At 57.7% G+C, this 14,632-nt stretch overlaps 1 protein-coding gene and 1 long non-coding RNA gene across 2 annotated transcripts; one reads left to right on the top strand and one right to left on the bottom strand.

Moving 5' to 3' along the window:
- Window positions 1-23: 23 nt before the first annotated feature.
- On the top strand, window positions 24-4,578 carry LOC308246071. Its single transcript, XR_013960367.1, has 3 exons — window positions 24-966; window positions 1,367-1,494; window positions 1,655-4,578. It is a non-coding gene; the product is annotated as an uncharacterized lncRNA (long non-coding RNA).
- A 2,674-nt stretch (window positions 4,579-7,252) lies between these two features.
- On the bottom strand, window positions 7,253-13,824 carry MPC1 (mitochondrial pyruvate carrier 1). The gene is made up of 5 exons (XM_080663992.1): window positions 13,641-13,824; window positions 10,394-10,397; window positions 8,801-8,897; window positions 8,071-8,203; window positions 7,253-7,761 (listed from the first exon to the last, which is right to left on the bottom strand). Exons 1-5 carry the CDS (start codon window positions 13,709-13,711, stop codon window positions 7,737-7,739), a joined length of 330 nt encoding a protein of 109 aa, XP_080520118.1. The 5' UTR covers window positions 13,712-13,824; the 3' UTR covers window positions 7,253-7,736.
- Window positions 13,825-14,632: the final 808 nt, after the last annotated feature.

The raw sequence follows: 14,632 nt of genomic DNA, 5'->3' as shown, positions 1-14,632 counted from the left end.
GCAGCGCACGCATGCGCGTGCGGCCCGCCGGCCTGAGGCTCTCCGCCCTCCGCGGTGCCCGCTGCTGCCCAGCAGTAAACTTTGTGCTCCGTTTACTTCACCTGTGCGTGTGAGGGGCCCTGCCCGTGTCTGTGCGGGCCGTGCTTCCGCAGTCGTGCGCGCCTCTTGGTGACTTCACTGTTCCAACGGCCCGTCCCCCCTGCCCAGGCCCCGTCCCGTGTCCTGAGGGCGGGCAGCTGTGACGTGCTCTACGGGAAAACGCGTGGAAGGGGCTTCTTTCAGGCCCGAGGTACGCGCGGTTGGCGAGTTCAATGCTGAGGAGTGGGCACCATGCGGTGAGTGAGGTGTCATCCAACACAGGACACGGGTTACACTACAGATGACCCAGGACGCGGGCCTGCACCTCCCCGGCGCTGAGCTTCAGTGGGGCTGATGCGGGACCGCCCCGCACGCCACGGACTGCGGGCGGACTGCCACTGCCAGTGCCCGGGACGCGCGTGGTCTGGGGTGAAGAACCACTGCTGTTTCACGGTGCATTCTTTCTGCTCTGGATCCGGCCCCCCTTCCCAACCCAGTGAGCTGTTTCAGCCAGTCTGTATCTCGTGCCCACAAACCCAGAAAAAGATCTCTTAGCTTCTTCCTCATCCTCTTCCTGCTTCTCAGCTCGGGAGCCTGCCAGAGCCGTGGCCTTCGCAAACACAGGCAGCGCCGGCACCAACAGGAGGTGCCGAGTGGTGGGAGAGGCAGGGCGTGTGAGATCCTGCTCGCCCGCGCCCTGAATGGCTGGCTACCTTGCTCCTCTCGTCCAGGCCTGCGGAGCTGAGGGGGTGCGGAGACTGTCGCCTGCAGGGCAATCAGCCCCTCCCGTCTCCTCCCCCCCCAGGCCCCCCTACCGCAGGAAAGCCCCGAGTCCAAGCCAGGTCCAGAGAAGGGAGTGGGAGCTGGAGAGGCTGGTCCTTTCTGCAGGTAAACGCACCCCCAAAGGTGACCAGCACTCCATCCCCGCCTGCAGCTGTGGCCCTGAGGGACCGCACACCAACCACCGCCCTGCCCCAGCTGACTGGTGGAAGGGCACCGATCCCCCAGGATTCTTAAGAGGGACAACAGGACCGTGTGCGGGAACCTTCCCCGGTGGCTGCGTTCCAGGGTTTTGAAAGAAGGCGATAGAGAACCTTTATCATTCCTCCTCCTGGCGCTGAGATCGCACACGGCCTTGGTGGAAATGCCGAGCGGGCCAAACACTCTGCAGTGACATGACACGAAGTGACCCCTGTGGGGCTGGAAGAGCCTTGGCCTGCAGAGCCCAGGCGTGTGGGGTGGGTGTAATATGTAATGTCTAACCATTGGCCGTTTGCTGTCCCATCAGCTTGTCTTCATCACTTCTCTGGACATGACAGCAAATCCTGGTACAGAGAAGAACACAATAGCTTTTCTTCCTTAAGGGCTGAGGACCCAAATGCTTTGCGAACGAGCAAGTCGGTTGCCTATTAGCAGGTCTGTTGCCAAGGATCTGGGAAGCGGCATGTGGGCAGGACTGCTTGTCAGGGTGTGGGCGGAAAGGCGAAGTTGGGGATAGTGACTGATGTGAAAAGTGAGGAGACAAACCTTTAGAAAAACACATCCTGGTTCTAACGACGCTTCTCATTTTCCATAGAATTGTTTACGGCATTTCAGTGTTTCTGCTACCGACGTCACCCCTAGACACGGGTGAGCGGCTCTGACAACCAGAGGCCAGGGGAGGGGTGTCCCACTAGGACAGAGAGGGAGCAGCGTCCTCACACTTCCTTCCAGACGAGCAAACTGCGAGGATCACCCGCAGCCCCGTCCTCGGGGACACAGCCACGTGGCAGTGGCCAATGTCAACTCCACTATCCTGGCCCCACTCGTGGCCATCTCCACCGGGCAGCTGTGGTCACTAACTGTTCATCGCCTCTGCTTAACAACCTCCCGCGAGTCCCTCGTTTCCTCAGAATAAATGCACAGCCGGTCATAACCTGCCCAGCTCCTCTCTCCAGCCTCCTGTGCCACATCTCCCTTTCTTCCTTTTTAATCCTCACCCGAGGATATTTTCCCATTGGTTTTGAGAGAGTAGGAGAGCGAGGGAAAGACAGAGAAATATCAGTGTGAAAGAAACACATCGATTGGTTGCCTCCTGCATGCACCCTGCCCGGGGCCCGGGCCGGGGAGGAGCCGGCGACCGAGGAACGTGCCCATGAGCGGAATCGAACTCGGGACCCTTCGGTCCGGGGGCTGACGCTCTATCCACTGAGCGAACTGGCTAGGGCTGCACCACACCTTTCTCCCCACAACACGTGTTTGCACACAAATGTACATGCAGAGACTCACCTGTTTGGCCAGACCACCCGCCGAGAGGCTGAAATCAGGATCCCGCCAAGAGGCCTCTGAAGCTCGGTTCTCGGAGCTTGAAATCCTGCTCCTGCACCGCCTTGGCCCACCCAACTCCGGCCAGCTCCCCTGGACCTGGGGGTCTCCCCTCGCCTTCCGGACCTACTGAGACAAGGCCGCACTGCTGCCCTGGGCCCTGCTACTGCTGTCCATCCCGAGCGGACCCCCAGCTGCTCAGCCAACTTGCCTGGCCAGTCAGTCATCCCGCTCAACTGCTGACCGCGCCCAGGCCCCAACCCCAGGCACAGGGCCTGGCACGTGACAGAAACTCAGCAGGTGCTTCCAGCATGCGTGCATGAGCAACAGGAGAGCACAGCAGAGAAGCGGAGACATAACCCCTCCCCGTGGCCATAGGGTTCGCTGTAGGAGAAAACAAGTCTTGGTGTCAACTCCGTTATTGTTGAGGGAGTCCCGGGGCAGCTGCCCAGGCTGGCAGGGTGGGCACACAGATGCCGGAGCAGGCCTGCCCGCCCTGTGATGGGACTGGCTGGGAACCCAGGAGAGGAAATTCTGTTCCCCGGTGGGGTGGGGGGGCCACTTCCCGAATGCTGCAAGGATCTCAGCTGCGTGCCCTGCGAGTCCTTCAGCCCTTTACATGGTTTTCCTGGTTTCAGCGTGGACTTGTGACTTGCTTGGTAACGGAGGGACGTGGTCTTCCTGTCCCGACACGGTCCTCTTCTCCCAGCAAAGAGGAGGGGTGTCGTCCCCCAGAACAGGCCGCATGAATTCAGGTCCCGCGTCTTCATCGCTTTTCCTCTCTTCACGGGTTCCCAGTCTAGCACCATGTGATCCAGTAGATGCAGGGGGCGTTCTACTAAGGAGACTGTGTTTTGAAGAGTGTTTTTATTTAAATACTAGGAGCCCAGGGTGCGAAATGGCGTGAGACCCGGGACCCAGAAACCCGCCCGCCGCCCCGGCGGGACCTAGAAATCCACCAGCGCCTCAGGTCAAGTCCTCCAGAGTCAAGTCCCCGCGCACGCAGCCTCCTGCTGATGGGTCATTACGGCATGATGGCGTGACAACCACAGGCTTTTTATATAATGGAAGCTATTTTGATTTCAGAGAGGGAGAGAGAGAGACAGAAGCATCAATGATGACAGAGAATCACTGACCGGCTGCCTCCTGCACACCCCACACTGGGGATCCAGCCGCAACCCCAGCATGTGTCCTGGTTTGTAGGTCAGTGCTCAACCACGGAGCCACACCTGCTGGACTGAAGTGTGTTTACAGTCCTTACAGATGCTGGGGTCAACATTACTCATTTCAGCGCTTGAATCCAATGAGGCCACAAGGTGGCGCAACTTTGCCACAAAATCATTTCAAACCTGGGGAAGGGCCAGTGAGGAGCTGCGGGCCTGTGGGAGGAGGGGCAGGTGTGCCGGCTCCTGTTCTCCCTGGAGTCTACCTGCTCCTGGGAGCCCAGGGTGCAGTCTCTTTCTGCAGTCCCGGGGACGGTCCCTGGGAGACCTCAACTCGCACTGGAAGGGCCATTACCCTGCAGATATGTGATGGCATCGATTTCATCAGGGAGTGTGTTTTATTGCAAACTCAAAATACTCAATGTTTGCTGAAACTGACAGGAGTCTTCCCTCACAGTTCTTGTTCTACCTCCTCCCAGAATCGCCTATAGTCGAATGCAGCCCCGTCCTGCCAGCAGCTGTGTCCCCCTGCTACCCCCCGCCCCCGCCCCCCGTGAGATAGGGCCCTGCAGACTCCAAGAGGCATCGGCTTACATCTCTCCAGGTCATTTCCTCTGACAGCGTGCAGAGTGCAGGCACCGAGGCACCCACCCGTCCGGGGCCTCCCCTAAGAGGACGCTGCCCTGTAATACTGGTAAAAACACTGCCAGGTGCGCGTGCCACCGCTGACTTCTCATCTCGAGTTGTGGGCATGTGACTAAGTCCCGGTCCTTGTCTGAGGCGGGTGAGAGCCCTTGATTGCAAACAGAAACTTGTGAGTGAAGGGATTGCAGACCAAACCCCGAAGAGCTTGCATCGACATAGGTCGCCTCGGCTCCCGGTGCAATCCATCCGTCTCCTTACAACTCACCCCTCAAGGAAAATTAAACCTGACTCACTCAGGGTAGAACGGTACCTGAGAGAATTAGGTGAATTTATAAGATGTTAGCCTTGGTAAGAAAATACAGTATGGTAGGTAGAAAATTTGGCTATCACTTTTATTTAAAGAAAAAAGTTGTAACTTAAAAAGGGGCACAAGATAAAACTTTGGCATCTGGACAAGATTAAGAATTTGAAGTCTGTAGGTGGTAACAGTACCAGAAATGAGGTGGTAGAAGGCAGAAGTGATTTGTTTGGACACAAGTCCTCGGCGCAGACAGAGTGACGAGGACGGAACCTCGGAGACAGAGCTGCTCAGGTGGCCCCGTCGCTCCGACTGCCCGGGAGGCGGACCCCCGGGATCTGCGCTAAGAACACTGCCAGCAGCTGCCGCCTCGCTTCTCGGAACTTCCTGACGATTGCAGCCAACTTCACTCTGGAAAGTGCTTACATAACAGAGTCGACGGTTACTTTCTGTGCACTTAGAACCATTACTAGGAAATTGGTGCTTCAGACACTAAACGGGCAGGAATCAACGCCGCTCTCGCACCAAGAGCCGCGTGGTGGTGCAAGGACCATTCCTCAGACCTGGCCAGAGCCCCGGGGAATGGCTTCGTGTTGGGCTCAGGCAGGCAGTGGGCAGGAGGCCTCCAGCTTGTGTGGGGACAAGAGGAACTCTCAAAAGATACCCATGTCTCTATGAGATGGAGCTCGGCAAACCCCGAAGACAGAGCAGGAGGCGCTGCCCAGGACCCCCTGCCGCCCGGCAGCTGAAGGAATGACACATGAGCCAAGAGAATAAGCGCAGCTGATACACTCACACTAAGTCTTGCCCTGCTGGGTGGCTCACGTGGTTGGAGTGTCATCCTGTACACCAACAGGACGCGGGTTCGATTCCTGGTCAGGGCACATACCTGGGTTGTGGACTCGATCCCTAAGCAGGGCATCCGGGAGACAACCTATCAATGTTCCTCGCTTTCTCTCTCTCTCTCTCTAAAATCAATAAAACATATCTTCGGGTGAGAATTTAAAACAACACATTAAGTCTATAAAAGTTCATGAGTCTATTACCATGCTCAAGAGAAAAAGCCAGAAAAAATTAAAAATAGTTACAATGGCAACTGGTGTCCTGCCCTCCCAAGGCCACCACCCTGCCCGCCTTCAGTGCCAGGACCCCGGGCTTTGCTTTTGATGATGCGGTCTTGATGTTCGCTTCTCTTCTGGACCCTAAACAGGAAATTCTGAGACCGAGCCGCCTGCTGGCTGTTGGGTGACAGGACCGCAGATGTCACTGCGCCTTCAGCTTCCTTTCTCACTGCTGTCTGCCACCGCTCCGTGCACACGAGTCTGAGAATCCGAGTGAAAAGGGGGAAAAGACGGAGCAACTGAACGCAGCCTGGGAGCGAGCAGCAGAGCCGGTGCCTGCGGTTCCCGCCGTGGGGAGTGGGAAGAGGGCCAGGAAGGAGGGACAGCCCTAAGCCAACCGTGCCGAAGGGGCATTGCGAAACAAGAGGCCCTTGACCAGTTTCCTGCCGTGGCCGCGCACCGCGGGCAGCGGGCTCCTCGGTGCCAGGACTCGCGCGGGCTCGGCCGGCCCTGGCAGAGCAGGAAGTGCTTCGCAATCGTCACCTGGTCCCGGAGTCCATCGCAGCGCGGGAGCCAGCAGGGCACCTCCGCTCCGACATCCCTCCGGTGTCCACTCGCCTTGGACGTGGGCCCGGCTCGCTTGTGCTCCCCGCCCGCTCTCTACTTATGTGAATGGAGGACATGTGGAGTGTTTGGGTCTCACGTGTAGAGAGGAGGTTCTCTGTGGAGCTGACAGCTCTGAACCTGCCCTGGCTGTGGAAGCAGTCCAGGCTGGCGTCGACCCCACCCTCGCTTTCACACTTCAGTTCCCAGGGGTCCCCTCCAGCGCGGACCCCGGTGCTGGGGGATGGATGGCGCCCTGTTCTCCATAACCCCCAGGCCCTCGGAGAACGCACTGACTGACCGCCAGGCCAGAGGGAGCCTCGGGTGCGCGCTGCTCTCAGCACAGAGCAGACACAGGTTTGGCGCCGGGACACTCCCCACGTCTCTAGGAGACGGAGCTCGGCAGACCCCGGAAGACAGAGCAGGAGGAGCCACCCAGGACCTCCCGCCGCCCGGCCATGGAGCAGAGGTCGGCTGTTGGGTCAAGCGGCCATCGCTTCCCTGCCGACGGCCCAGGTGTCCTCAGCACCCTCGTGCCAGTGAGACAGCGGATATGGTCATTTTAAAGCAGCCAAGAGGCTTCCCGCCAGAGAGACAAGGCGACGGGCCCTGCGCCGAAGAGCCCTCCGCAGGCCACGCGGATGTGGACGAAATGAGGCACGGCTGGGCCACTCACACCCTCCCTGCTGTCTCACCTTGGCGGCAGCGGGGTCTCCACCAAGTCCCCTGGCTGCCCCCCCCCCCCCGAGGTCCCTCTCTACCTGGTGCCCCTCCCGTGTGGCCAGGGACTGCGGCCCCACAGGGACACTGCCCAGCTCTGCCCCCGCTCAGGGAACCTCAGGGGACAGGCCAGCGCCCCTCCAGGGCCGCGGAGGCCGGGCATCTCCCGGACAGCACTGGGTGCACTTCTAACGTGGCCCGTGAGAAAGAACCCTCTGACCGCTCCGAGGACGGCACCTCCGGAAGGGGCCTCCCCGCGTCCTCTCCCCCCTCAGCACTGGGGGAGGGAGTTCCACGTTACACCCATCCTGGTGCTGCAGGGACCCAGTCCTGAAGGGTCTTAAAAGCATGGCAAGGCCTTTGGTCATTCCCACTGGACAAATATTTAAATCATTTATTGCCGTTAAGTTACAGCCTTTCAGAATACACACGGCATGGCAATGGGCACTTTTCAGACCCTGCGGGTGAGAGCTTAAGGATGCGGCCAGCTGTGGGTTGTCCCATGGTCATCACAGAACAAGTCAGGAGTTGTGAGCACTCAGGTCTAAGAGCCACAGGCTTTGTTCTCTCCCGTCGCTTGTTCAGTGAATTCTAACAGATGACAAACAGCTCCGGAGCAAGCATCGCCGGGAATCACAGAAACAACTGCCTGGGTGACTGCTCGTTAGGGGAGGAGGGGGCGGTCAGTACTTGCCAGGCAGCCGGGGGCGGGTCAGGGGCACAGGGGCTCTCGCTGTCTCGGTGAAAACGGTCGGGTTAGTAAAAACGGCATCAGCGGGTCTTCCACAGGACGTCCTATGGCAGAGCCAGTGGCTCAGCAGCGGGCAGAGCCTCCCTGCCCAGCGCCAGCCCTCCCTGCCGTGGTTACGCCGATGCCTTCTCATTCATCCTGGAGGGAGACACAAGGAAATAGGGAGAGTTCCACTGCCGGCCTCAAGGCCGGGAGGCTTTAAGAAGACCTCACACAACATTCGTTTCAACTTCCAGTGTTATGAAGGCACACCCTACTCCACGTGTCATCAGGGCATCCGCACTGCGTGGCGTTAACTGCCCAGGCACCGTCTCACCCTCAACAGCACAGCTTTGCTCAGAAACGGGTTTCACATCCATGTGCACGCACACACGGTCCAAACGCCCGAGACAGGACCGGGCCGGTTCTCCCGTCCCTCAGCGAAGAGGGCGAGCTGGCACCGCTTACTTGTATTTGATGAGCCGCCCGCCCTGGATGAGCTGGGCCACCTCGTTGGTGGCGTGGCACACGAACAGGAGCCAGTTGCGAGGCTGCACCTTGTAGGCAAATCTCATGAACGTCAGGGAGTAACAGCAGAGGGCTGCGAACACCAAGCAGAGGGGGGCAGTGACTCACGGTTCAGAGGCCTGGTGTGGCAGGGACCCCAGAGCCACAGCGCGCCCGCCTCAACCACAAGAGCTCTTCCGCTAAGACCTCTGACAGGAGAGGAATTCTGGCGGAAAGGCACCAGGAACGGGAAGCTCATCAGGTATCGGACTCTCCTGTTGGGTGCGGTTACTTATCACCTGGACATTTTAAGGATGGAGTGATGGAGGGAGGGAGGGCACCTGAGTTCCAGCCAGGGTCCTGTCCCCTCGAGTTGTTCACAGTCCCTCACCTGCAGGAACTGCTATGTCATCCTCTCAACAGCTTTATGGTCAAAAATCAGGGTTTCAAGTCAGCGTAAGGAAGCGTTTTCCAACTACGGCCCAGAGGACACCTCCTCCAGCTGGTGCGTCAGCCCTGCGGCTAGCGGGCTCTAGCTCTCCAAGACAGCATCTCAGAGCCACCTTTTTCCTCCCTGTGAGGAGGTGATGCCTTGGACGCGTCATGCCATTTCCTAAGCGACTGTCCCGTCCGGAGCTGTTTATGCTAATGACGCAGGGAGAGGCTGCAGGTGTTCAGAGCACACACTCACCGAACGTCATCCGCCCACTGATGATCTCCGGAGACTTTTTCATGTCATTGATGGCGGCAATGGGGAGACCCCAGTTGGCTACTGGGCCCCAGAAGTGCTAGGGGAGCAAAGAGGAGGGAAAGGAGGAGAGAGGAGAAATGAGGGCGGAGCCTTGGGAAACAAATCCCGAGCTCAGTCCTGCGGGCTCTGGCCAACCGCTGACGTGTTTGCCTGTGAGTCGGCAGTTCTTACAAGGTGAGTTCAGAGCCAGAGGGACTTGGCAGTTGACCGGTCCTGACCAACTCTCAGATGACAACCAAGTAACCTGACTGTCCCAGTTAGAGCTCCGGAACTTCTCACAGGTCAGTCCTGCCGTCACTTAAAACGTGATAGCTATTCTCCACAATTAATGTTTAAATCTCTCAAAACTTCTTTTTCAATTGTCACTGACATCTCTTAATATGCAGACCCTAACCTGGATACTTTTTCTGAAGAAAGGAGCTGTATTTAATCCGGGAAAACTGTTTTGGCTCATGTGAGCTGTTTTAAGGTCTGAGAACCTGGAATCTATACTCAAGAGTCCCAGATACTAAGATTGGAAAAGAGCCCTGGCTGGTGTGGCTCAGTGGATAGAGCATTGGCCTGTGGGCTGAAGGGTCTCGGGTTTGATTCTGGTCAAGGGCACATGCCTGGGTCACGGGCTCAGTGTCCAGTAGGGGGCCCGTAGGAGGCAGCTGATCGATAATTCTCTGTCATCACTGATGTTTCAATCTCACTCTCCCTTTCTCTCTGAAATCAATAAAATAGTATTTTTTAAAAAAGATTGGAAAATACTTGTAAAACAATAGCAACAACTTCTATTTTAAAAATGGACCAACAGCTTTTCATTTTACAGCCACGTGGGCGTCCCAGGACCCCAGTTTTAAGTGTTAAGCTGCCCGTGCTTGACAGCAGGGACACCAACTGAATCCTGGAACGATGAGTTAGGGCGGCCCGTAAGGGGTCCTGAGGCAGGGCGTGCACTGAGGCGGTGAGCAATGACCGATACGTGAATACGGCCCTTAAAACGCACACAGAGGCACAGATAACTTCCATGCTAGCTGACTCGGGTACCTACCGCAGCAAGGTTAACACGTGCTTTCTAACTAGGCAAGGCTCCCGTGCTCGCGGCCCTTTTTAAGTACGTTAGGTCTAAGCTCTAGCAGGTATTCACCATAAATGTCTAGAAAAAGAAGGAATTTCATGATAAATATTTGAAAGGGAAAAATTAACGTATTTTGGGTTAAATGGGAAAATACTTCTATTTCATTATAAATTCGTAACTTGGGTTAAAGAACATCCACACGAATGAGGAGCGCCGTGTGACCTGGCTACTGGTGTGGAGTCTGTTCCGCCAGCGGCCAGGCTCTGTGCCGGCTGCTACCAGCGAGGCCGTGTCCCTGGGCCCTGCAGAGGCGTGAACTGGGATGGACCAGAGGACCGCAGGGGCACACTCAGCCCGCTCCCTCGGCCCTGTGCTAGTCACGCTGTCTCCAGCAAAGGGGTCTGCTGTCCCTAACTTTGTTGATGCAGGATCTGCAGCAGCCTGAAGTGAAGGAGGAACCATTGTCTTACCGTGCTGTTTTGTGAGAAGTCACCGCGGTTCAGACGGGGAAACATGAAAAGAAAAAGAAGGAACAGGTCAGGCGTTTTCAGAGGCGGGGGTCCTATTGGGCCACCTGGGCCTCAGTCTGCGCAGTCTCGGCGCCGGGGCTGCGGTGTGGGCAGCACGGTTCTCTTTGCCCTGAGAAGTCTAGTGACATTTCTAATGACAACTTGGACCTAATGAAATTAAACCTTAATTTCATAATAAAGTAAGCGTAATCCTTAGAGGGTGCCAATGGAAATATAATGCAAATCACAAGTCGGAGCCACATACGTAATTTAAAAATTTCTAAAAGGAAAAGCAGAAGTTAATTTTATTAAGTTTATTTACTCCCACACATCCAAAGTACTTTAATTTGAACAACCAGTGGCAATGCATGCATGCGACATCTTGTGTTCTATTTTGTACCGTGTCTTTGAGATGCGGTGTGTGTTGGCATGGGGACCGGCCACATTTCAGGTGGCTCGCGGCTCTCACACCACACAGCACGGGCTTAAAGGGACCATTCCTTAGAAAATGACAAATTGGAGAGAAGCACAATGCTGCAGAATTCTATTAACAAACTTCCCATTTCCATTTACGAGTAGGTTATCACCAGAATGAAGCCCCTGAGAAGAGGCGTGATGTTATTTTCTGTTTACTGCTGAGAATCAGGACCCTGATGGGGCCCTCCATTCACAAGGCATTAAAAAAAAATACTTATTGAGTACACGAAAGTAAAAACTTTCAATGTTAACCGAACTGCTTTCCTGAACGCTAAGCTTCATCCCATTTAGAATACATAGAAAGTTTCATAGTGAATTCCTTTTATTTCTGAAATGGCAATTCTTCTTGCCAGGATGTAGCTGAATTGTTCTGTGAAGGCAAAATCTTAGTTTATCTACTGAACGAGTTGTTGAAATACTACGACAAAATCTTTCATAGACACGTGTCCAAGCAACACTTCGGAGGTTCTGACCCAGAGACGGTGGAGGTTCTAGTTTACAGCATAAACTGTTTGCTGACAGTGCTCGGTAGGTTCTGCTATGAAATATAAGGAGCAAGAGCCTAATAAATCTATGACCTCCGGCGTGGGGGTTGGCGGGAGACAGCCACTGGCCACTCTCCTTAACACGTCTTGGCTCCGGTCCGGGTCTGAACACGGGCCTTTTACTGAACTACTTATTAGCAACAACACATTTTCCTTTCCCTACGAGAATATTTTAAAAGATGCAGTACTTAACATCTAAAATGTCACCTCCTGGAATTGTACAACAGTTCAAACTCTACCCTAGTTTACAACAGGTGACTTTAGTACAAATACAAAGGTGCCGGAGGCTAAAGCCAGCAGCAGTTCGCATGTTAATGTGAAAAGAAAACAGGAAGGCCAACGGACTCTGATATCCAGCAGGGCTGAAAATGAGCAAACTATCGCCCTGCTCTGGGCTCAGTGGCTCAAGGCAATCCCCTAACCTCAATACCCTTACATTGTTTACCAAACTCTACCTTTGATCTGCCTGTATGCCCCTATAAAGGGCAAATGTGTATTCAAGTAAATAAAAGGGGGACCAGGCCAGGACCAGGCCAGGAGTCATGTGCCTCTTCAAGAAAGGCTCCACCTGGCCCCCATGCCTTCTGAATTCCTATTCCGTGTATAGCATTTTCATTCGGTTCGTCGGCCCCTCCTTCAGACCCTGAACCCTGCCCAAGGTCGAGGCATAAAGGGACATGGACAGGAGAACTCCTGCCTTCAGAAGGTTCAATCCAAAGGTCCTGCATAAAAATGCCTGGCAGCCACATTGTGAAATCCCGCTGTTGCCAAGAAGGGCAGGAAAAACGAGTTGTCTTAAAAAAATTAATCGCGTCAAACCTGGATTCAATTAAACGAATAGGGAGGGGGAAAGCACATAAGCACGAAAGCCCGTGGAGTTATTAACCTTGGGGAACAGGGTGTGCACCCAAGTCTTCCACTGAAAAGCCCGAGGCAGCAAAGAACAGAAACCCAGACAAGCGGGCTCCCCGCTCCCTGCACGCACACCGAGGAGTTCTCCCGGCTCAGCACCTCCTGGCACGGTGGGTGCCAAGGCCTCCTCTTCAATGACACCCAACCTCGTCGTCCCGCGCCGCACCTGACCGCGGCGGAGGCTCACGACACCGGGAGGACAGAGGAAGGAGACCCACGGGGACTCGCCGCCGCCTGGAAGGACTGCTTCGCTCAGACTTTCCAACACCTGAGCCCGCGGCCCCACCGCGCCCCGCCCCGCCCCGCAGCGCTCCGCGCGCTGTCACGCAGCCCCGCTCACGCCCAGCGGCTGGAGAAGTGGAGCTGCTCTTTCCAAACCCGCCCCACCCCGCGGCAGACCCAGTTGCTCTTCTTGCCCGGTTGCCCGGGAAACCGGAGTAAACAGTGTTTGCAGTCAGGCCCGGGGTCGGAGCGGACAGCGACCCAGGTACATGGCGAGTGAGTGCCCTCCGAGGGCCGGTCCAGGACCCGCTCCCCCCGGCACTCGCCACCGGAAACCACGCGGCCCCACCTCCCGGCGGTAACGCCACGCGCAGGGCACTCACTGCAAGTCCCACTCCCGGGCCGACGCCTCGAAGCGGCTTCAGTTACCGGAGATGCTGAGATAAAGCGGCCGCTGCGGGGCGGCGGTGACGTGGAGCCAGAGGCCGCCGACAGGCCCTTCGGCCGCGAGCGCCCCCGTTCCCCACGGGAAGGCAGAGCCGCTGGGAAGCAGACGAGAGACGTCTGTCCTCGGCCACACGACTCGACCCGGGGCCGCAGAAGAGTCGCATTTGAAGACATTTTGGATTTCATTCCCTCCTACGCTGAGACGTGAAGTCCGTCAAAGGAGAGCAGGGAGAGGCGGCCTCAACCCGCACACTTGTCCCCGGTGGCAGGGGCTCGGGCTGCGGGCACTTCCCGGCCGCGCGCGCCCCGCCGCCCCGGGCGTCCCCCCCTCCCCCCTCCCCCCGGCCCCGCGCACTCCGGCGGCAGGTGCAGAGGGGAGCTCCCGCCCCACTCCGCCAGGAAGCTGCTCCCGCCGCTGTCCGAGCCCCCGGCCCCCTGCTGGCCCCCGGCCCGCGCCCCCACCCCGCTGTCAGAGCCCCCGGCCCCCTGCCGGCCCCCGCCCCGCGCCCCCACCCCGCTGTCAGAGCCCTCGGCCCGCGCCCGCGCCCTCATCCGGGGGCGGCGGCCCGGCCTCCCGCAGCTCGGCGTTCCAGCCGGGGGCTCACCTCATGAGGTAGTCCCGGAAATCCTTGCTCCGGACATAGTCCGCCGCCTTCCGCACCAGCGCGCCCGCCATGGCCGTGCCGGACGCAGGCCGCCCTCGCTGCCCTCGCCGCCGCTCCTCGGAGCCCTACAGCCCGGCCCAGCGGACAGAGGACACCACACACCCGCCCGCCGCCCGCGTCACGACAGCTCGGCCCCGCCTTACGGCCGCCGGCGCTTGGCCTATGGGAGGGCTTGGGATGGGAGGCGACCAGCGGATTGGCTCGGCGGCGCGCGGGGCGGGGCTTCTGCCGTAAAATGGCCGGGCCCGGCGGCGACTGGCTGGCGGTTGCTAGGCGGTGGCACTCCCGGCGTGGCGTCCCCTCAAGGGCACTGCGCCCGCATCTCCCGTCCCGGTGCCGCGCCCGGTCCCCGCTCCGCCCCGCCCTGCGCTTCCGCCCGGCCCCGGCCGCAGGTGCTGGGCGCGGGGGCCGCAGGGCCGCACGCTGCCGCTGTCCCGGGCCAAGGTCACCGAGGCTCCCGGCGTGCGTGGGGCCTCGAGTCACGGAGGTTCCGCAGCGGGGGTTTCTGTTATTCGGGGTTTTACTTTGTATTTGATTCTTTGGACTGGCCCTCCATGCGGATGATTTGAGTCATTTAAGCTGCCTTCTGTGACGGTATTGGCCCGGGAAGCACCGATTGGAATAGGGGGTGATCGATTGGAATAGGGGGTGATCGATTGGAATAGGGGTGATCAATGCAGGGATGGGCAAACTTTTTGACTCGAGGGCCACAATGGGTTCTTAAACTGGACCGGAGGGCCGGAACAAAAGCATGGATGGAGTGTTTGTGTGAACTAATATAAATTCAAAGTAAAGGAGCGGAGGGGAGAGCAAGAGAACCGGAGAGAACAGCCGGATCCGGCCCGCGGGCCGTAGTTTGCTCACGGCTGGGAGGGTGATGGGAGCCTGTGTCCACATTAGCAACCGGCCAGCGAGCGCGTTTCTAGAGCCCC

This window comes from Plecotus auritus (genome assembly GCF_963455305.1).
Source record: "Plecotus auritus genome assembly, chromosome: 4".
Taxonomy (NCBI): Eukaryota; Metazoa; Chordata; class Mammalia; order Chiroptera; family Vespertilionidae; genus Plecotus; species Plecotus auritus.
The sequence above is the reverse complement of the archived record's forward strand: the minus strand, read 5'-3'. Positions and strand labels throughout refer to the sequence as shown.